The 22,514-nt window shown below is 49.7% G+C and overlaps 1 protein-coding gene across 2 annotated transcripts in view; it reads left to right on the forward strand.

Moving 5' to 3' along the window:
* coro1cb (coronin, actin binding protein, 1Cb) overlaps window positions 1-22,514 on the forward strand; it is a 323,977-nt gene that overhangs the window by 190,200 nt on the left and 111,263 nt on the right. For both annotated transcript variants that reach the window (XM_072482289.1, XM_072482370.1), the window contains exon 3: window positions 22,197-22,319. In XM_072482289.1, the coding sequence (XP_072338390.1) occupies window positions 22,197-22,319 (123 nt within the window). The remainder of the gene's footprint in view (window positions 1-22,196; window positions 22,320-22,514) is intronic.

A 22,514-nucleotide genomic window follows, 5' to 3' on the forward strand; every position in this document is an offset into this window, starting at 1 on the left:
GAAGGTTTCATTGACCCTCTCTGGGCTCAGCACCATGTTGCCTTCCCTATCCTGCACTCCCCCAATCTATCTGGCCGCCTCCATCCTGCGCAGCTGGTGCGCCAGCATCCTACTCGCCTTCTCCCCATACTCATAAACTGCCCCCTTCGCTTTCCTCTGCTGCGCCTCCACCTTCCCTGTGGACAGCAGATCAAACTCCGCCTGTAATTTCCGGCGCTCGTTCAACAGCTCCCCCTCTGGGGCCTCCGTGTACCTCCTATCTACCCTGAGCATCTCTCCCACCAGTCCCTCCCTCTCCGCCCTCTCCTTCTCTCTATGGGGCCTAATGGAGATTAACTCTCCCTAATGACCGTCTTCAGAGCCTCCCAAACCACTGCCACCATCACCTCTCCTGTGTCATTCGCTCCCACATAATTCTCAATACTCTTCCTTATCCGCCCGCACACCTCTTTGTCCGCCAGCAGCCCCACATCCAATCGCCAGAGAGGGCGCTGACCCCGTTCCGTCCCCAGGCGCAGGTCCACCCAGTGCGGGCATGGTCCGAGACCGCAATGGCCGCGTATTCTACCCCTCCACCCTCGGGATTAACGCCCTACTCAACACAAAAAGAAGTCTATTCGCGAATAGACTTTATGGACATGGGAGAAAAAGGAAAACTCCCTCGTCCTTGCCGCATAAACCTCCAGGGTCCACTCCCCCCATCTGGCCCATGAACTCCCACAAGGCCCTGGCCGCCGCCGGCCTCTTTCCCGTTCTGGACTTGGAATGATCCAAGCTTGGATCCAAGACCGTATTAAAGTCCCCTCCCATAATCAAGTGACTTATCTCCAAGTCCGGGATCCTACCCAACACGCGCCTCAAAGTCCGCATCGTCCCAGTTCGGGCATATCCATTCACTAACACCACCCGGGCCCCCTGCAGCTTGCCACTCACCATTATATACCTGCCTCCCTTGTCTGCCACGATGCTCCCCGCCTCAAATGCCATTCGTTTACTGACCAAAATAGCCCCACCTCTGGTCTTTGAGTCTAACCCCGAGGGAAACACCTGTCCCACCCATCCTTTCCTCAGCCTCGTCTGGTCCGCGAGCTTTAAGTGCGTCTCTTGCAACATGGCCACGTCCGCTTTCAACCCCTTTAAATGCGAGAACACGCGGGACCGCTTGACTGGCCCATTCAGGCCCTCGCGTTCCACGTGATCAGCCTGGTCGGGGGGTAACCACCCCCCCCCCCATCCCGCCGACTTAGCCATCTCCCTTTTTCGGCCAACCGCGTGCCCCTGCCTCCCTCCTCCAGCTCTCCTCCCGGCGGCCCCCTCGCCCGACTCTCCATCCACACCCTCACCTGGATCCCCTTCAGTCAGCAAAGCATTCCCCCCCCCCCCCCCCCCCCCCCCCCCCCCCCCGGCCCCCCCTTCCGCCAAGCATCCGCTTAGCTCTGGTTTCCCATGCTGACCCCGGCCGCTCCTGCCTCTATATATCAACCCTTAACTTGTTGCCTCCTTTGGGCCGCCCCCCCCCCAGCAGGGTAGAGGGGCAAGCGCCATCTGGGACCCTCCCCGTGCGCCGGACAGCCCGTCCTGGGCGTTTCCCTCCCCCTACCACCGAACACCTGGAAGACAAAACACCTGGAAAACAAGCAAAACAAACAACAAAACCCCCAACCAAACTAGGGCAGACATGCTCATAAACATGTGCTTTACCCGCCGTCCTCCCTTCGGTCCCTCCCCAGCCGCACATTTCACCCCCATACAACAGTCCCTTAGTTCAGGTCCAGCTTCTCCTGCCTGATGAACAACCACACCTCGTCTGGGGTATCAAAATAGTGGTGCCGGCCCTGATATGTTACCCACAGTCTCGTTGGGTGCAGGAGCCCAAACTTCACCCCTTTACCGTGGAGGACCACCTTCGCCTGGTTAAAACCTGCACGCCTCCTCGCCAGCTCAGCTCCCAGGTACTGGTAAATTCGGATCTCGCCATTCTCCCACTTACTGCTCCGCTCTTCTTCGCCCACCGCAGGACTCGCTCCCGGTCTGCCAAGCGCTGAAACAATATCACCATCGCCCTTGGTGCTCGTTTACCCTCTGCTTTCTGGCAAGAACCCTGTGCGCCCCATCCAGCTCCAAGGGCCGCAGGAAGGCCCCGCGCCCATCAGCGTCCCCAACATTGTGTACGTGCTCGCGTCCGCCCCCTCTGCTCCTTCAGGAAGGCCCAGGATCCGCAGATTGTGGCTCCGAGATCTGCGCTCAAGGTCATCCAGCCTCTCCTGTCATTTTTTTTTTTTTTAAATATTTTTATTAAGGTTTTTTAACAACACAATTTTTTCCCCCTTACAAACAATAACCCCCCCCCCCCGTAACAAAATAACGCAAATTCTCCCTGAGCAAGATATATACAAGGCAAGATGGTATATTTACATAGCTTTATACACTGGCTCTTGGCCGCGCGTACCGTTTCCCCCCACCCTCCATGCTATCTCCCCCTCGTCCATCCCCTCAGACAATCTCTCGTCGTCTCCCCCCCCCCCCCCCCCCCCCCCAGGGTTGCTGCTGCTGCTGATCGACCTTCTTCTAACGCTCCGCGAGATAATCTAGGAACGGTTGCCACCGCCTGGAAAACCCCTGTGCAGACCCTCTCAAAGCAAAGTTAATTCTCTCCAATTTTATGAACCCCGCCATGTCATTAATCCAGGCCTCCAGGCTAGGGGGCTTCGCCTCCTTCCACAATAGCAAGACCCTTCGCCGGGCTACTAGGACGCAAAGGCCAGAATTCCGGCCTCTTTCGCCTCCTGCACTCCCGGCTCATCCACTACTCCAAATATTGCTAGCCCCAGCGTGGCTTGACCCGGACTTTCACCACCTGGGATATTACTCCCGCCCACTCCTCTCCAGAACCCCTCCAATGCCGGGCATGACCAAAACATATGGACATGGTTCGCCGGGCTCCCTGACCACCTTCCACATCTGTCCTCTACCCCAAAGAACCTACTCAACCTCGCCCCCGTCACAGTGCGCTCTGTGAACCACCTTAAACTGTATCAGACTGAGCCTGGCACACGAGAAGAGGTATTAACCCTACCCAGGGCGTCGGCCCATAGCCCTTCCTCAATCTCCTCCCCCCAGCTCCTCCTCCCATTTACCTTTCAGTTCTTCTACTAGCGCTTCCCCCTCTTCTTTCATCTCTTGGTATATTTCCGATACCTTGCCCTCCCCGAATCATGCCCCCGAGATCACCCTATCTTGAACTTCTTGTGCCGGGAGCAACGGAAATTCCCTCACCTGTCGCCTCACAAAAGCCCTCACCTGCATATATCTAAATGCATTTCCCGGGGGTAACTCAAATTTCTCCTCCAGTGCCCCTAGACTCGCAAATGTCCCGTCAATGAACAGGTCCCCCATTCTTCTTATCCCCGCCCGATGCCAGCCTTGGAACCCCCCCGTCCATCTTCCCGGGGCAAACCGGTGGTTACCCCTGATCGGGGACCACACCGATGCTCCCATTGCACCCCTGTGTCTTCTCCACTGGCCCCAGATATTTAATGTTGCCGCCACCACCGGGCTTGTGGTGTATTATTTTGTCGGCGAGAGCGGCAGCGGTGCCGTTACCAACGCCCCCAGGCTCGTTCCTTTGCAGGACGCCATCTCCATCCTCTTCCATGCCGCCCCCTCTCCCTCCATAACCCACTTACGGATCATCGCCACATTTGCTGCCCAGTAGTAACTCTCTAGGTTTGGCAAAGCCAACCCTCCTCGGTCCCTGCTGCGTTCCAAGAACCCTCTCCTAACCCTCGGGGTCTTATTTGCCCACACATACCCCATAATACTCCTACCTACTCTCTTGAAAAAGCCCTTGGTGATCACGATGGGGAGGCACTGAAACACGAACAAAAAACTCGGAAGGACCACCATTTTGACCGACTGCACCCTACCCGCCAACGAGAGCGGGAGCATGTCCCATCTTTTAAAATCCTCCTCCATTTGCTCCTCCAACCTCGTCAAATTCAATTTATGTAGGGCCCCCCATCTTCTGGCTATCTGGATCCCCAGATACCGAAAACTCCTCTCCGACCTCCTCAGCGGCAGGTCCCCTATCCCTCTTTCTTGGTCCCCTGCCTGTAATACAAAAAGCTCACTCTTCTCTACATTAAGCTTGTAGCCCGAAAACTCTCCAAACTCCTTCAGAGTCTGCATGACCTCCACCATCCCCATCATTGGGTCCGCCACGTATAGCAGCAGGTCATCCGCGTATAGCGATACCCGATGCTCCTCTCCCCCGCGGACTATCTCCCTCCATTTCTGAGACTCCCTAAGTGATATGGCCAAGGGTTCGATCGCCAATGCAAACAACAGGGGGGACAGGGGGCACCCCTGTCTCGTCCCTCGGTACAGCCGAAAGTACTCTGACCTCCGCCGGTTTGTCACTACGCTCGCCACCGGGGCGCTGTAAAGGAGCTTAACCCATCTAATAAACCTTCCCCCGAACCTAAACCTGCGCAATACCTCCCAGAGGTACTCCCACTCTACTCGTTCAAAGGCTTTTTCCGCGTCCATAGCTGCCACTATCTCCGCCTCTCCCTCCTCCGATGTCATCGTTATCACGTTTAAGAGCCGCCGCACATTGGTATTTAACTGCCTGCCCTTTACAAATCCCGTTTGGTCCTCGTGAATCACCCCCGGGACACAGTCCTCAATCCTAGTGGCCAGTACCTTCGCAATAGCTTAGCATCCACATTGAGGAGCGAAATCGGCCTGTACGATCCACATTGCAGTGGATCCTTGTCTCGCTTTAGATCAGGGAGATTGTCGCCTCTGACATTGTCTGGGGCAGGGTTCCCTCCTCTCTTGCCTCGTTGAAGGTCCTCACTAGTAGCGGGGCCAGCAGGTCCACATATTTTCTGTAGAATTCCACCGGGAACCCGGGGCCTTCCCCGCCTGCATGCTCCCCAAACCCTTACTCAACTCCTCCAGCCCAATTGGTGCCCCCAAACCAACCGCCTCCTGCTCCTCCACCCTCGGGAACCCCAGCTGGTCCAGGAATCGCCTCATCTCCCCTTGGGGGCTGGGATCTGTACAGCTCTTCATAAAAGTCCTTAAATACCTTATTTATTTTCGTTGCACTTCGTACCGTGGCTCCCCTTCCATCTTTGATTCCCCCTATTTCCCTCGCTGCTGCCCTCTTACGGAGCTGGTGCGCCAGCATCCGACTAGCCTTTTCCCCGTACTCGTAAGTCACCCCTTGCGCCTTCCTCCACTGTGCCTCCGCCTTGCCAGTGGTCAGCAGGTCAAACTACGTCTGGAGCCGTCGCCTTTCCCCAAGTAATCTTTCCTCCGGGGCCTCTGCGTATCTCCTGTCCACCCGCAAGATCTCCCCACTAACCTCTCCCTTTCCATTCCCTCTATCTTCTCCCTATGAGCCCTGATGGAGATCAGCTCTCCCCTGATCACCGCCTTCAACGCCTCCCATGCCACCCCCACTCGCACCTCCCCGTTGTCGTTGGCCTCTAAGTACCTTTCAATACACCCCCTCACCTTCCCACACACCACCTCATCGGCCAGCAGTCCCACATCCAGCCGCCAAAGCGGGCGTTGGTCCCTCTCCTCTCCCAGCTCCAGTTCCACCCAGTGCGGGGCATGGTCCGAAACGGCTATGGCCGAATACTCCGTCCCCCCCACTCTCGGGATGAGCGCCCTGCCCAGAACAAAGAAATCTATCCGGGAGTAAGCCTTATGCACGTGGGAGAAAAAAGAAAATTCCCTGGCCTGCGGTCTTGCAAACCTCCATGGGTCCACTCCCCCCATCTGATCCATAAACCCCCTAAGTACCTTGGCCGCCGCCGGCCTCCTTCCCGTCCTTGATCTGGAGCGGTCCAGTGCTGGGTCCAGCACTGTATTGAAGTCCCCTCCCATTATTAGTCCTCCTATCTCCAGGTCCGGAATGCGCCCCAACATGCGCTTCATGAATCCAGCATCATCCCAGTTCGGGCGTATACATTTACCAACACCACCCACGTCCCTTGCAACCTACCGCTCACCATCACATATCTCCCCTCCATTATCCGCTACGATAGTCGTGGCCTCAAATGACACATGCTTTCCCACCAGAATTGCCACCCCTCTATTTTTTGCGTCCAATCCCGAGTGAAATACCTGCCCTACCGATCCCTTTCTTAACCTGACCTGGTCCGCCACCTTCAGGTGTGTCTCTTGGAGCATTGCCACATCTGCCTTCAGTCCCTTCAAGTGCGCGAACACTCGAGCCCGCTTCACCGGCCCATTCAGGCCCCTCACGTTCCACGTTATCAGCCGGATTGGAGGGACTCTTTCCCCCCCCCCCCGGCCGACTGTCCACCTCCTTTTCTGGGCCAGCCCCTTGTCCGCGTCTCCCTCACTCTCCAGTCCCCCAGCTGGGGGACCCCGTCCCAGCCACCTCTTCTGTGTCCCGTTCTCTTTCGGCCAGTGCAGCAGCAACCCTTCCCCCCCCCCCCCCCCCCTCCCCCCCCCTCCCCCACCTCCCTCCTCTTTCTCCCCCCCCCCCCCCCCAATAGATCCCCGTCTAGCTTTTTTGCTCCCCCCATATCCCTCCCGTAAGTCAGCTGACCCCGGCTTCCCCCGCCATCCCTTTAACCCCCCCGTGTGGGACTCTCCCAATCAATGTACATTCCTTTGTCCCCTTCCCGCCCTTTTTATTTATTTTTTTTGCCGCGCGCGGGAAAAAAACCCCGCGCTTCCCAAAGCCTGCCCCGCCCCCATGGCGCTGCTCCTGTCATGGCCTTGTCCCTCTCCCCCAGCCCATATATCCTTTCCTGAGCGTGGTTGACCCCCTATGTACAACAAACATCAGACTTCACCCCTCAAACACCCCCCTCCCACACAAACCCTCAATTAGAGTCCACTTTTTCAGCTAATATAAAGGTCCACGCCTCTTCGGGCATTTCGAAGTAGTGGTGTTGGCCATTATGTGTAACCCACAGTCGCACTGGCTGAAGCATTCCAATTTCACCCCTTTCCGGTGCAGCACCGCTTTGGCCCGGTTGAAACCCGCTCTCCGCTTAGCGACCTCCGCGCTCCAGTCCGGGTATATTCTGATCTCCGCATTGTCCCACTTGCTGCTCCGTTCCTTCTTGGCCCATTTCAGGACCCTCTCTCTGTCCATAAACCGGTGAAATCTCACCACCATCGCCCTTGGCGGCTCTTTTGCATTGGGCTTTCTCGCTAGCACTCGGTGCGCCCCATCCAGCTCCAGCAATCTCGGGGGGGCCTCCACACCCATCAGCGTCCCGATCATTGTGCCCGCATATGCCGCGGCGTCAGCCCCCTCCACTCCTTCTGGGAGACCCAGGATCCTCAAGTTGTTTCTCCTTGATCTGTTCTCCAGGTCTTCGAGTCTTCCGCCCACGTCCTGTGCAGCGCCTCGTGCCGCTCCACTCTCTCCGCCAGGCCCACGAGCTCGTCGCCGTTCTCACTCACTTTTTCCTGGACCTCCTGAATCTTCACCTCTTGGGCTTTCTGGGTTGCTCCAAGTTTTTCCACCATTGCCAGTATAGGCGCCACCATCTCCTTACGCAACTCCTCGAAGCAGCCCTTGATGAACTCTTTCATCTCCTCTCTGTCCATGGGCACCACCATTTTGTTTTTTTCTTCTTTCTTCTCCCGCTGCTCCAGGGCCGCTTTCCTTGCCGTTTCACTGCGGGTCCGGTCCATGCAGGGCTGTAGGGGGCTTCCTCCGTTCTTCCCCACGAGTTTTTTTTTTTTAACAGGTCCATTGGGGCTCCGTTAGCGGACCCAAAAGTCCGTTTCTGCGGGAGCTGCCGACTCGCGCGGCTTAGCTCCGCATCGCCGCGACCCGGAAGTCTCCTGTCATCTCTTATGGAGCGCCTCGTGCGCCTCCACTTTCACCACCAGGCCCAGGATCTCGTCCTCGTTCTCCGCCACCTTCCTCCTCACCTCCTTGATCTCCTTCTCCTACGCCTTCTGGGTCACCACAGTTCTCTCCATGAAGTCCAGCATCTCTGTTTTCAGCTCCATGAAGGAGTTTTTAAGGAGCTCCTGCTGCTCTCTGGCCCAGTGGGCCCACACGTCCCGATCCTCTCCAGCCGCCATTTTGTCCTCCCGGACCTTCTTCCCCGGGTTCGCGCGTCTGCCGGCTCCGCTCCTAGTCCTTTCCATGCACCAGCGCGGGGGGGGGGGGGGCGCGCGCCTCTCCACGTCTGTTCCCACGCCGATCCCTCCTGTTAACTGCCGCCGCCGCTCCTTTTAGTGGCCCGAAACGCCGATCCCAGTGGGAGCTGCCGTTTGCGTGACCTAGCAGGTCATGGCCGCTACCGGAAGTCCCGGAACATTAAACTCTTGCACTTCGGCCTGATCAATGTTGGTTCAAGTCTCAGTGTAAGGGAGATCATCTAAATTTCTAAATTTAAGGGCGAATAGGACCGCAGTTTATTGACTGATCCAAAGATGGCACCTCAGAGAGCAGCACTCCCTCAGTACTGCATTGGACTGTCAGTCTTTAATATTTGCTCAGTCACGTGTGGGAGTTGGACTTAGTACTCTTGCCTCTGATTCAGAAGGCTGAATCAACTGAGCTGCAACTGATGCAGGTCAACTTGTGTGATTTTTGTTAAAAATCTGCAATCGTCTTTTTTAAAAATAGTGATGAAATGCAGATCTCGTACTTCAGATAGATGTGCTCCAAAATATCCTGCCATCCCACAGCATTCTGCTGTTTGGCCCATATATAGTTGGATGGATGATTACTGTATGCAGTTCTGAAAAGATAATTTTTTTAGTCAATGTTTTGCACTGAACATTCAAGCCAACGCAGTCTTTGATAAACTCAGAACTAAATCTGCTTTTATGTTCTTTGACTACTGATTCATATAACTCGGTACCATGCAGCCAAATAAATGTACAATTGCCGGGTTGGCAGCTAGAGAGTTATTTCCATTGGTTAGGTGTATGCCAACTGTCCATCTCCAGCCACTGGCAGCGACTTGGTTTTTCAAGGACTTTCAGAACACCCCTTGCAGACTGCATGAAGTGAGTACTTGGTTTGCAGCTTAGTTGTTAACCAGAACACCTTTTGCTGCCAATTCAAAGGGAGACCACCAACATGATTTGAGTTTGAATTCAGTTTTATGTATCCATGGGCCACTGGCAGATAGCAGTAAAAGCTTTCAGGTGTCATATCTGGATATGGGCTTTTGCAGTGCAAAGAAAGGAAATATTGCAAAACGTGATATTATTGTGACATGTTGCTCATTTTTAATAAAACTGATTTGATATGATAATGTGAAAAGATATGATCAAAACTTCTTTAATGCGACCTCCGGTGACGGCGGGCGGGAGGTGGCCGTACAATGGAGGGCTCCCATTCGGGAACGGCATTTTCGGGGCTTTAAGCCCGGTCCCAGGGTCCACGGAGGCGGCAAAAGCAGGGAGAAGCCACAGAGGTAGCAGAGTGAAGGCACAGTGAAGAAAAATGTCAAGGGTGAGCAAAAGAACGTCCGTAAGGAAAACAGCTGAAGGTCCATCGGGGAGTGGAAGGGTCACCGCGGGGTCAGTAAGGAAAATGGAGGCTGGAGCACCGGGGAGACCGCATTGCTTACGGCTGAAGAAATAACTAAGGTGATGGCTGCGGAATTCGAAAGGCAGTTTACAAAATACATGGAGACAATGAGGAAGAAGATGAGAGAGGTTTTGAGTGTGCTGGTGGAGGAGGCGATTTCCCCGGTGACGAAGGTGGTGGCGAGCGCAGTGGCGGAGGTGCGAGAGCAAGGGGAGGCGCTGAAGGAAGTGGAGGAGACGTTATTGCACCACGGTGATCAACTTGCCTCGATGGGGAAGGAGATGCAGAAGGTGATGGACATTAACAAGGATCTGCGAGGAAAAATGGAAGACCTGGAAAACAGATCCAGGCAACAGAATTTGAGGATTGTGTGGCTGCCCGAAGGAGTTGAAGGACCGAGGCCGACTGACTATTTTGCCGCGATGCTGGCGAAACTATTGGGGGAGGATCCCTTCCGATGTATGAATTGGATCGGGCTCATCGGTCGTGGAGGCTTGTACCAAAGGCGAGTGAGCCGCTAAGGGTAGTGACTCTGTGCTTCCGTAGGTACAGTGTGAAGGAGAAGGTCCTGAGCTGGGCCAAGCAGAAGCGGGTGGTGCGGTGGGCTGGAGCTGGTATACGTGTATACCAGGACTTTACGGTGGAGCTGGCGAGGAGGCGGGCTGCCTTCAACCGGGTGAAGAGGGCACTGTACATTAGCAAGGTGCAGTGCGGCATTGTATATCCAGCGAAGCTGAGGGTGACTTACAAGCTCAGGGACTTTTATTTTGGAACGGCGGAAGCAGCGGAGGAGTTTGCGAAGGCGGAAGGACTGTGGCAGAACTGAGATATTGAGAAATGGCCATGTACCGATGTAACCTCATGACTGTATTTTCTTCTTTTTTGTTTCACTGCGTGCGGGTGTATGTGCTAAAGGAACCAATGTTGTATATATTTGGACAAGGGAAGTGATGGGACTTTCACCCGAAATGAGGGCTCTTTGGTGTGTAGATGGATATGCGGGGTTTGTGTGCTAAAAGGGGATCTTTGGGCTTTCCTAGGGCTGGGCAAGGGGGAAAGAGACCCGGGTGGGGGCCTCCACGCTGGCTGGTTAAAGCCCCGGCCAGTGAACGGGAGTGAGGTGGGGGGAGGGGCTGCGGCCATCGGAGCCTGCAGAACAGGGTCCGAGTGGTCTAGCCGGGGTGGAAAGTTGGGGCCGAGATTGGGGGAGGAGTTTTACAAGAGGCAGTGGACGGGAGGAGTTGGAGACCGGAGGGGGGGAGGGGTGTACAACTCTTGGGTATCATGTATGGTACTCCTTCAGAGGTTGGAGGGCGTTGAGTGTGGGGGGGGGGGGGGGGGGGGGAGTGGACTCTATAGGTCAAAGGTGACCATGGGCGGTCCCGGACTCCTTTTTCTTTTTCTCCTTTGTTTTTTTGTTGCCACCGTGGGAGGGTTTGTTTTATTGGATGCATATATTGACAGGTGGGCCGTTGTTTGGGGTGGTGGGAGGATGGGATCGTTGGTATTGTTAAGGGGATTGATTTTGTATTTGTTACCGATTACTGTTTGTGGATGGGGTGTAAATTTTGAAGGACAATGTGAAAATGGAGAATAAAAACATTTTTTTTAAAAACTGCTTTAATGCAATACTGGTGTGGTCGAACTGTTAGACTGCTAATGCACTGTGCAGTTTAATCTGTAGGGTGGGGAGGGCAGAGATGCTATGAGCCCACTTGAGTAACATTTTGATCCTATTTTGAAATTTGTATTCTGGTCAAGCCAACTTCTGTGTTAGAGTTGCAATTTTTTATTTAATTTTAAATCAGGATAAGTGACAGAGATTAACTGAGAGGACAATGATCTCAGTGAGAGACTCCAACAATTGCCTAGATCTCGAAATAAGATTATAGTTCTGAGAATTAAAGCAATACTTTGCACTGGTCTTTGGTGGGGGAGAGTGAAACATACCACACAGTTTTTATTCTGTCGGACAGTATTCATTAATTCACAGTTGATGCACTCATTGCAGTCTGATTGTATGATGGTTGAATGCTGTTGTAACATGCACCTTGTTGGATCTAGGTTTGGTCATGGGAGATGTAAAGACAAACATTATGTGCGAGTCTTGAGACAGTGAATGCTGTCAGACTATGGAAGGGCATTACAGCTGATTGTGCACACTTTCCAGCAAGGATTGTTGGATGACCATTGACTTTTTGGTTGCACTTGGAAAATTGTTTAATGCCACTGCCATAGCCCAAGTAGGTAAAATAGCTTTCAATTTTTCAATGATACTATATGACTGAAGTGCTTGTGATTTTCATTCATTATTGGTTCCTGTCATTTATCAAAAAATAAGCGTTTAATGGTTTTATTTTTTTGAACTATATTTATTTCAAGTTAAATCTAAGAAATTGAGGGTGGGAGGCAAGATGATGCGGAAATATGAGATAATTCTGTACAAATGAGTGATCAGACGTGTCATGCAGCTTTAACTAAAGTTTTGCAACACTTGATGTTGGCTTTAAGGAAGGAGGATAAAGAACACTTGAGCTATCCAATCATCACCCTTGGAGGAAGCCGATCAATGCTTGTATATTTCAATCAATATTTCAAATATCACAATAGCTTGGCTTAACCCTCTGACTGGATATGAATTAAACCATAGCAAGGTAGCAGCTGGGAATGCAGAGATTGATGTTCCACACATTAGTGAACCTTGTATTAGTTCCATGGTGTTCTTGAGCAAGGCCCCTAGGCTGCAATGAATGACTCTTTGCGCACAAGGTTGTTTCTCCAAATCCAAACCAAATGCTTTTGTGGTGTCACTGTGTGCTTGCTGTTTTACTGCCTGTAATCTGTATGGTTTTGTATGGAATATATATTCTAGTTAAACAATTCAGCAGTACACTTATTTGAGTTTAAAATAAAGTAATTTATTCTCACTTTTATCCTGAATTAATGCAACGTCACACTTGGTCTCACGCACATGTGCACAAATTGGATACTGTTAAAGGTGGTGCACTTTTACAAATTACAGTTAATTCTGTCTCTGATTTATGATTTCTGGTCTCCCACGTGGCAGGCTTGTGGCACCTTGAGTGGATTCAATGATTTTAAGGTTGAAGTAAGGATCTTGTAAAGTAAAAGGTTCACAGCAGGTTGTGAGGTTTATTGGAGTTGAATATCCGGTGCATTTTGTTACTTGGCTGCTTGATCTGCTGGATCTGGAGGTAATAAGGATATGTCCCTGAAACTAGCTTGCATCTCATGACAACTGAATTAACCCACCCAAGCTAGTTTGGATGGGGGAGGTAATTGTGATGCAATGGGACGTTGATGGTGAACATTCAAGTTTCGATCTTACCTTTGACAGAAGCATAGCAACAGGCAGTCTGATCTCCACAATCTTTAGGTGTTGGCCCGTCCTTAAACAATGAGATATGCAAATTCCACGAATAAATATTGAATTAAATTTCATAATATGATAAGTCTGTACTGGGCATGGCAGTGGGAAGGGGTGCAGCTTTGGTCCTGGAGGATTGACTGTAGTTCTTTCCAGTTGGAAAAAATTCAGAGCAGCCCAAGCAATATTTACCTTCAATCTGTACATCTATCTTCCAGCCAAATAATTTTTTTAAATTTATTTTTATTTTTATAGAGTACCCAATTATTTTTTCTCCAATTAATGGGCAATTTAGCGTGGCCAATCCACCTAACCTACACATCTTTCGGTTGTGGGTGAGAGACCAAGCACACATGGGGAGAATGTGCAAACTCCACACAGACAGTGACCCAGGGCCGGGATCAAACCCGGGTCCTTCACGCTGTGAAGCAACAGTGCTAACCACTGCACCACCGTGCTGCCCATTCCCAGCCACTGTTGTCAGCTGTACTGTACCCTGTGTCTTGAAGCTGGGGGTGTTTGAAGGAACTGCTGGTGGGGCAAAGAGCGGTGGCAAGGAATGAAGATCTCTTGGAGAATGGCAGGACTGGAGCTGGAGGCCATGAAGCATTTTTAATGCTCGGATGTGAATTTTAAATTGGCTGCACACCTCACAATGCTTTCAATGTAGGCCAGTGAACACAGACAGTGGGTGAGCAAGGCCTAATGTGGGATAAAGTGCATGCAATCAAATTTTGGAGTCTGAATTTCAGGGAGGACGGGGAGTCAGCCAGGCAGGAGTGCATCACACCAATTCAGCCTGGAAGGAGAAATGCGTGGATGAGGATTTCAGCAGGTGGGAGATATTTGACACATAAGTAGGTGGGGTGAAGCCCAGCTCTGAGTCAAATCCTGTGCCGTCAATTTCAGGTTTCAATAAGTGCCAACTTCTTCAGTGACTGCAATGTAATGTTAGCTAATCTTGACCAAGCTGATGCTGTGCCAAACAACTTTGGTTAGAGAAGGGAAAAAAGTCCAGCCAATGGGTCCCATTGCTGATCTTTTACCAAGTTATCCTAGTTGGTAGTACATGTGCTTACCTCTTGAGGACAGAAACAGACTTGACGACTCCAGTTCCTAGCTTGTCAATACTCACCAACTAGTGTCACACATGAAGATTGGCACCGGTGTGAAGTTTTCAGACTTTGTGATACTTGCGGAAACCAAGATTAGGCTGCCATCTTCAGGAGTCTTTCCGGTTCAATAGGACTAGCTTTGCTTTTTTCTCCCCATAAGATATTGGAGCAGAATTGGGCCATTCGGCCCGTTGGGTCTGTTCCGTCTTTCAATCATGGCTTATATTTTTCTCATCCCCATTTCCTGCCTACTCCCGATAACCCCTGATCCCTTATTGATCAAATCATGATCAAACGTAACAGTGGAAAACTTTCAGAGGTTTATTTTTGAACTATTTGCACTGCTGGGTGAATTTTGTGATAATTTTGTACATTTCCCGGGATCAAATTTAAACAACATAATTGTCAATTTTTAAACTTCTTCTACTTAGTACACATTTCGTCCACTTCGTAGCACTTCATGGTGTTGCGTGCGAGAGAAAATACACTAATTTGGTTGTTGATTAAAGTATAGATGCCAGTACTTTACCAACACAAAGTCTGCTTCTCCTGCAAGAACAGCCATTGAAGGAGGAAGGAAGGCCACTGGCTGCAGTTTGCCGTTTTTTCCAAGGATCAGTTTCCTTTTCACACTTTCTCTGGGATTGGCTGAGCTATTTGACTGATAGTCACTTGCCATGGTCATGAGCTTTAAATGGCTCCAATTAGCAGCTGTTATATTTTAGAATTATGGCTTTTGTGTGGCTTTCAGACCATCTGCTGCCTGAGAGCGAATGGAACTGAGAAAAGAGGGCAGTGTTTCCAGCCTTGTCTTATTCCTCATTGTTGCCGTTATTCAAATACTAAAAGGCTCCTGATTGCTCCCTGCTCAGTTTAATTAGTGACTTTCAGGTGCCTTGGGCTTTGAATTTTCCCAAATCGCTCATTCTCCTGAGCAGTCTGAATAATGGTTCCGTGTTCTCTGTACTCTCTCTTTCCCTGTCTAAATCACCATTGCCCATTTGACCCTTTATCTTTGCAGACGTCCTCGCTTCTCACGTCTTTGAATGTCTTTCCATAAAATAGAACTCCACAGAATCCCTACAGTGCAGAAAGAGGCCCATCAAGTCTGCACCAACTCTCTGAAAGCATCCCTACCCAGGACTCCTTCCCACTCCTGACTCCACCTAATCGTTGGGCCCCTAAGGGGCAATTTAGCATGGCCAACCCATCTAACCTGTACATCTTTGGACGTTGGGAAGAAACTGGAGTATCCAGAGGAAACCTACGCAGACACGGGAAAACGTGCAAACTCCACACAGGCACACAAGGCCGAAATTGAACCCGAGCCCCTCGTGCTGTAAGAAAGCAGTGCTAACCACTGTGCCACCGTGCTACCCAAATCCTTGCCTATCTTCCACATAGCTGCAAGTTAAATCTCTTCGACCAGCTTTCCAACCTGCCACAGCATTGAGACGCCCATCATCAAAGTCACAAATGAGATCTTTGACCAATCGGAGTGCATTTTCTACCCACTCCATCCTCAACCTCGCTGCACTCTTGAGGTTAACACAACAGCTGTTCCATTGCCTCTTCTATTTCTGGTTCAATAGGACTCGCTTTGCTTTTTTCTCCCCATAAGATATTGGAGCAGAATTGGGCCATTCGGCCCGTTGGGTCTGTTCCGCCTTTCAATCATGGCTTATATTTTTCTCATCCCCATTTCCCGCCTTCTCCCGATAACCCCTGATCCCCTTATTAAACAAGAACTTATCTATCTCTGTCTTAATGACACTCGGTGACTTGGCCTCCAATTATTTGTTTTTCCCAATTAAGGGGCAATTTAGCGTGGCCAATCCACCTAACCTGCACACCTTCGGGTTGTGGGGGCGAAACCCACGCAGACACTGGGAGAATATGGGCAGCACGGTAGCACAAGTGATTATCACTGTGGCTTCACAGCGCCAGGGTCCCAGGTTCGATTCCCCACTGGGTCACTGTCTGTGCGGAGTTTGCACGTTCTCCCCGTGTCCGCGTGGGTTTCCTCCGGGTGCTCCGGTTTCCTCCTACAGTCCAAAGACGTGCAGGTTAGGTGGATTGGCCATGCTAAATTACCCGTAGTGTCCATAAAGGTTAGGAGGAGTTATTGGGTTACGGGGATAGGGTGGAAGTGAGGGCTTAAGTGGTCGGTGCAGACTCGATGGGCCGAATGGCCTCCTTCTGCACTGTATGTTCTATGTAATCTATGTAAATATGCGAACTCCATACGGACAGTGACCCAGGGCCGGGATTCAAACCCGGGTCCTCAGCGCGCGTAGGCAGCAATGCTAACCACTGCACGACTGCACCACCGTGCTGCCGTCTGCCTCTCAGTATTCTGATAAGTTTCAATAAGATTCCCCCCCCCCAAAAAAAACTGCTCACAATATTCCAAAGGGGATCTGAGCAGAGCCTTATGGAGCCTCAGCAGTGCATCCCTACTCTCGTAGCCCTCTACGTGAATGCTAACATTTAACTTGCCTTCCTCACTGACAACTCAACCTGCATGTTAACCTGAAGAGAATCCTGAACTAGGACTCCTAAGTCCCTTTGTGCTTCTGATTTCCGAAGCCTTTTCCCATTTAGAAAATTGTCTATGCCTCTATTCTTCCTACAAAAAGTGCATAACCTCACACTTTTCCACATCATATTCCATCTGCCACTTCTTTGCCCACTCTCCTAGCTTGTCCAAGTCCTTTTGCAGCCTTCCCACTTCCTCAACACTACCTGTATCACCTTCAAACTTAGCATCAAGCCCTCAGTTCCTCCTTCCAGATCGTTAATTTATATCCTGAATAGCCGTGGTCACAACACTGACCCCTGCGGAGCACAGCTAGTCAACGGTTGCCACTCTGAAAAGACACCTTTATCCCCATTCTCTGCTTTCTGTCGGTCAGCCAATCCTATCCAGGCAAGTACTTTGCCCCAACACCCATGGACTTTTATCTTATTTAGCAACCTCCTGTATGGTACCTCATCCAAAGCCTTCTCCTTTTACCTAAGCAGTAGAGCCAGAAATGGCCAGTCTTCCTGTCCATAAGCTTTTTCCCTGGATACCACCAAGGATCCAGCACTGGCCACTACTTCTTCCTCCGCTATATACGTTACCCATTAAAACAGCAACATAGCCAATTTACTTGTAACAAGACCCACAACCAGATATAATATAATAACCAGGGTATCTTTTTTGTGGTGTTATGTTGAAGGACAAATATTGGCCAGAATACCAGGAGAACTTGGGTATGGCCTTGGTCTTGTCTGAAAGAGAGCACCTCCAACTGTTAAGCATTCAGAACATGTGGGTTTTGTCTGGGTTCTCTGGTTTCCTCCCACAGCCCAAAGATGTGCAGGTTAGGTGGATTGACCATTATTGCCTTTTTACCTTCTGTAAATATGGCAGTCAGTGAGGTTGCCCTGCTTTCTTTAGATATTCATATTCTATTGCTCAGTCGCCAGGTATCAAATGATACCACCACAAGCTTCAACCGGCTATCGATCAAAGAGCCAAACAGCAGTCAGTTAGTTCAAGGGTACTTTATTTACACACACTTAATCATGCAGCATAAACACAACTAGTTAAACTACACCTATCGACTATGACAAACCTGTACTTAACTTCAGGCACCTGGCTTAGGTCAGAGGAACAGTGGCCGTTGTTTGAATCTGCATCTATCGGGTCTGTGGAAGTAACTGCTGCTCAGCTAGGCTCATCCGTCTGGTAGTGGGCATTGAACTTGCTTCTGGCGGTGCTGCAATTGGAAGTAGACGTTGCCGGAGCGCCATGTCCAAGAGGGCCTGAACACATGGTGGACTCTCTTTTTATTCTTGGGGGTTTTTGCACTCTTTTAGGCGGTCCTTCAGTTTGGACTCCACTAATTGGGTGATTCCTGATCATTGCGTTTGATTCGAACCAATAAAGGGGTGGGTGCCTTGATGGCTGGGCGTGTCCTAAGCGGTCATTGACCCTGTTGTTTACGCTTTCCGAGTACAGGGAGTGGCGCTGAAATGTCTGGGACTGTATCGGTTGCTCAAGTATCAATCCTTTGCCTGGCGGAGATGGGCCATCAAATGCTAATTGGTTGGGGTTTCGATACCGTCTGGATTCCTCACTCGCAAATATACATTCAGGCTCTGAGCATGCCTGAATCTCGCATTGTTCATTTTTCCCACTATGATTTGCGACCTTCTTTGTTCCTGGTTGTGAATGGCCATCCCAGATGGCTACACCATGCTAAATTGCCCCTTGGTGTCCAAAGGTTAGGTGGGATTCCGGGGGTGTGGACCAGGGTGGTGTGCTCTTTGGGAGAGTTGGTGCAGACTCGATGGGCCAAATGTCGTCCTTCTGTATTGAAGGGATTCTATGCTCTCAGTATTGTCAGCTGGATTTATTGCTGAAATCCAAGATTAGTACTTTTCTGAATCGAGGTGTGTGTCAAGCCTGGTCCCTGTGCTGTAGAATTTTCTCCCTAAACTCCTGTGTTCAATTCTCTATCTCCACCTTAATTCTCTATCCCTGCTTAAAATCCACTTGCGTTCCTAATTTCTTCCTCTTTGGCATTTTGGCTGATTGTACCACTGATGTGCCTTGGGACATTTTGCTACTGCGGTGGTGTACTATGAACCAAAATTGTCGTAGAGAGTTTGCTTTCGCTTTTGGAAGACAAAAGCTGAAAAATGTTGCATTCAGACCAGTTGGAATGTTTGTAATAGATCCAAGTGAAAGTACACCATTTACAAAGGGAGCCATGGGCCTGCCCTATTGTTATACACAAGCACCCAGATTGGTGCTTCCAGCCATAATTAAAACAAATTAATTCAGAATTGTTTTTTTAAAACTTGGTCAAATAATGTTTACTGCTAAGGTCTTAATCATAATGGGACTCCCTCACCCATCCTTGTGTTTCTCATCTGCTTCTGTCTGCTGTATTTTCTGTGACTTCTGTTGTTAATGGTTTTGGAGGGGGGTGGGGGTGCCCTGTGTGTTTCAGTCTCTGTTGAATTTGTGTCCCATTTTTGCAAAAGTTGAGTGTGTTTTATTCAAGGCTCTGCAGTTGTTGCATTGGGCAAGATTTAGTTGGAATGACCTTGAACCCTATTTTCAATTTTTGAAAAAACTTGATTTGCACACCAGCGTTTGCAGGGCATTCCAACTAATAGCTTGAAGTGGCAAGGATGTAATTCAATTGCAAAATCGGGAGGAATATATAAACTTGAGGTCTACTCCCAAGTTATGACATCAGCATCCCCTTCAATTGGATTAGTGCCTCATTATTCAGTTTCCAGGTAATATGATCCCTTCAGTGGTGTCATGTGAACCCAGAGATTAGATTACTGCCTCAATCATTTCCTTCTATCGGACACTTTTTAATGGGTTTAACCTTTTACTCGTGTCCTGCATTTCTGAGATTGACAGAATAGTGTAGCAAGTGGCCTGAAAGAAGAGCCGAGGATGCTGGACAAATTCCGCAGCGTCGAAAGGAGAGAAAGCAGAATTAACACCTCTGTTTTTCCAGCATCCTCTCTTCTTGTTTTAGATTACAGCATCCGCTGTATTTTGCTTAGTAAATGTGTCTTGTTTGCCGCAGGAAATATTTGCGTGTTGAAAAACTGCCAGGTTCAGCAGTCTTGACAGGATTGAGGGTGAGGCCACATTTGGGCGAGGGTATGGTTTAGAAGAAAAGGGATGTCTGCATTGAGCTTGAAGGGGAGAGCACTAGCAGTAACCTCGAGGGTACAGCCCACGGTTCCTGGCTAGATGCTGCCAGGTTTGAGTCCATAGGCAGGACCGTCTCTACGTTAGTGTGGGCTGTTTACAAAATAGTTTATCTCAATCGACAAAGAAGCTGCTGAGCAAGACCACATATTCTCAGCAGGTTTTGCGTATTGGTTTGGAACTCTACCAGTATTCCTTTAGCTTGCGTGATCCATCAAAGGAGCTTGTTCCCTGTTCTGTGATGAAAAACCATGAACGTGTTTTTTTGTTGATTATAAATTTCCATGTGAATTGTGCTAGCGTAGCTAAATGGCATCTTTTGAGTCTTCACACTGGCCTCATTCAAGCAGTGACGATCTCCTTTTTATAAAAGTCCAGACCACTGGAATAGCTGGATGCCTGTAAAACACAATGTGTTGACAAGGAGCCATGAACTTTCCTCCAACTCACTTATTGACCGTGTTCTGTGAATCAGCAGAGCTTCTCTTGAAAAAAGAATGTTTTGGAAGTGACTCTTGATGTTCTCTGAATAACGTGCCATCACCTCTTGAGGTGACTGACTGTGCATAACAAAAATCACTTTGCCACATAAATGCTGCATCTGGATTGACAGTCCGCTGATGTTGGAATTGTTAACCTGTTGCAGAATTTCTTGGCGCACTCGATCGGAATAATCTCTAAATAGCATCGTTTTGTAGCTTCCTGTGCAACTTGAGGAAAGCTACTGTTTATTTCTGACAACCCCATACCCTCTCCAAGGTGTACTAATTTTTAATATGCCTTTAAACTCTTCCAACTCTGAATCCTAACTCATTGAAGCAGGATTTTCAATCCCCAACCACTCTGCTGTTCAGTTCCTGGATCGATGTGTTCAGATGTGTGATCTGCTGCATAACCGCCACTTAACCTGGTCAACCGTCTTTCAGGATGCATTGAATTGTAACTTTGAACTTCAATCCAACTCCGATGATTCCCTCAAAGGAAGGGGAAGTATGGGAGCACCAAGGGTTGCAAAGGGCAGAATTTAATAACCTCCCTCTGTGGCGGGTTTGGTAGCAGAATGGGAGTTAATCAGACAGGGAATCCTGCTACTTTCCTTCTTCCATCCTGATGAAATCCATGCCGGAAAGGCCTGTGGACAGCCTTCCCACCCCACTGCCAACTGAGGCCCCTAAATGGACAATTAATTAAACCAAGGAGGAAGCATGATGAGCAAACCATGCAGAGTTGCTTGAAAGTTCCCGATCAAGGGACTGGCGTTGGGAAGGGAGGGGGCCCTCACTGAAAGCCAACCCGTCAACCCCTCACTATGGCCCGGGATCCAACAGCAGCAACCACCCTCTCCCCGATGGTCCTTAAATCCTGAGGAAGAACAGTTCCCGTCAACTAAGTGCAAGAGTGGCACTTCATTCGACAGGCCTTTCCTGGTCTCTCGCCAGCTCTCCAGCCGAGAGGCATGAACCCTGTCGCCTCCATTAAATCCAGCCCAAAAGTATCCTTAGAAACCATTTGTAGACCCCCTGACTGGTTGAAAGTGATTGTGGGGCAGTTAACTGGAGTTGGTGTATGTTCTAGAGCCAAGAGGAGGGGAGATTGGAGTACAAGAAAGAATACAGAGAGTTAACTAGTGAAGGGGATTGTTTTAAGATATTTCCAAAATGTGTATGTGTATCACAGTAATTGCTTGTTCCTATTGGATATTTTCAGGGGCAGCATTTGTTTTGCCTTCTCTCAGTTGGAACTATACCAGTGCTGACACTCCTTTGTGCTGCTGACTTATGTAAACACTAACACAGGCAAAACTGTTTTGTGCATTGAATTCTAAATGCAGCAGGCATACACAGATCGGGGTTTGCCTGTGACATGGTAGTCATTTCTGACTCTCATTTGCTAAAGTTAGGGTGTTGGAAGCTGTTTGCTTTTCAGCATATCTACTTGTGCATTGCGTAAGCCATTAGCATTAGTGCCAGGCATGCCCAGATCAGTTATGTATTTTTTAAGAATGAATAAGTAAGTAACTGCTAACCACTGTTTACTCACTGTTGAGCCTGTACAACATAGCCCAGGTGCAGCACCGTACTCCTTGTCCTCTGTCCCATGGGTACACTGAAACAGCAGCATCATAAAATCATCCCTGGCTGATACTCCTCACATAGTCTGGCATAACCAGCTTAGTGCTAAATTTTGAGGAGTTCTGTATGGGTACGTTTCAGCCGCATGACTGCATTGAGATTTGCCATGACACTTCGTATGGCAGTATAATGACTGGGGCTCGGTACATGGCATCTGTACTCAATTGGTAGCCAGACCTCGGAATGCATGATGTGATTGGAGCTTCTGAGAATTTTTACTGATGGCTGTTTAAGCAATATATTGATGTGTGTCATTCTCTGTTCACAGTGTGGCCGAATTGACAAGGGATATCCAACAGTTTGTGGGCACACAGCACCAGTGCTGGACATTGAGTGGTGTCCACACAATGACCACATCATTGCCAGTGGCTCTGAGGATTGCACAGTCATGGTGAGTTCACCTGCTTTATTTTTTAATGACTGCTTAAGAAGGGTATGGAATGAGTGGGTTATTTAGTCTATACAGCTCATTCAGCGACGCTGAATTCTGTTTGTTGGCCCTAGGGAGTGATTAACTACAAGTTAGAGCGTTTACCGAGGCCCAACCATAGAACATAGAACAGTACAGCAGAGAACAGGCACTTCG

Source organism: Scyliorhinus torazame, chromosome 1 (assembly GCF_047496885.1).
Source record: "Scyliorhinus torazame isolate Kashiwa2021f chromosome 1, sScyTor2.1, whole genome shotgun sequence".
Taxonomy (NCBI): domain Eukaryota; kingdom Metazoa; phylum Chordata; class Chondrichthyes; order Carcharhiniformes; family Scyliorhinidae; genus Scyliorhinus; species Scyliorhinus torazame.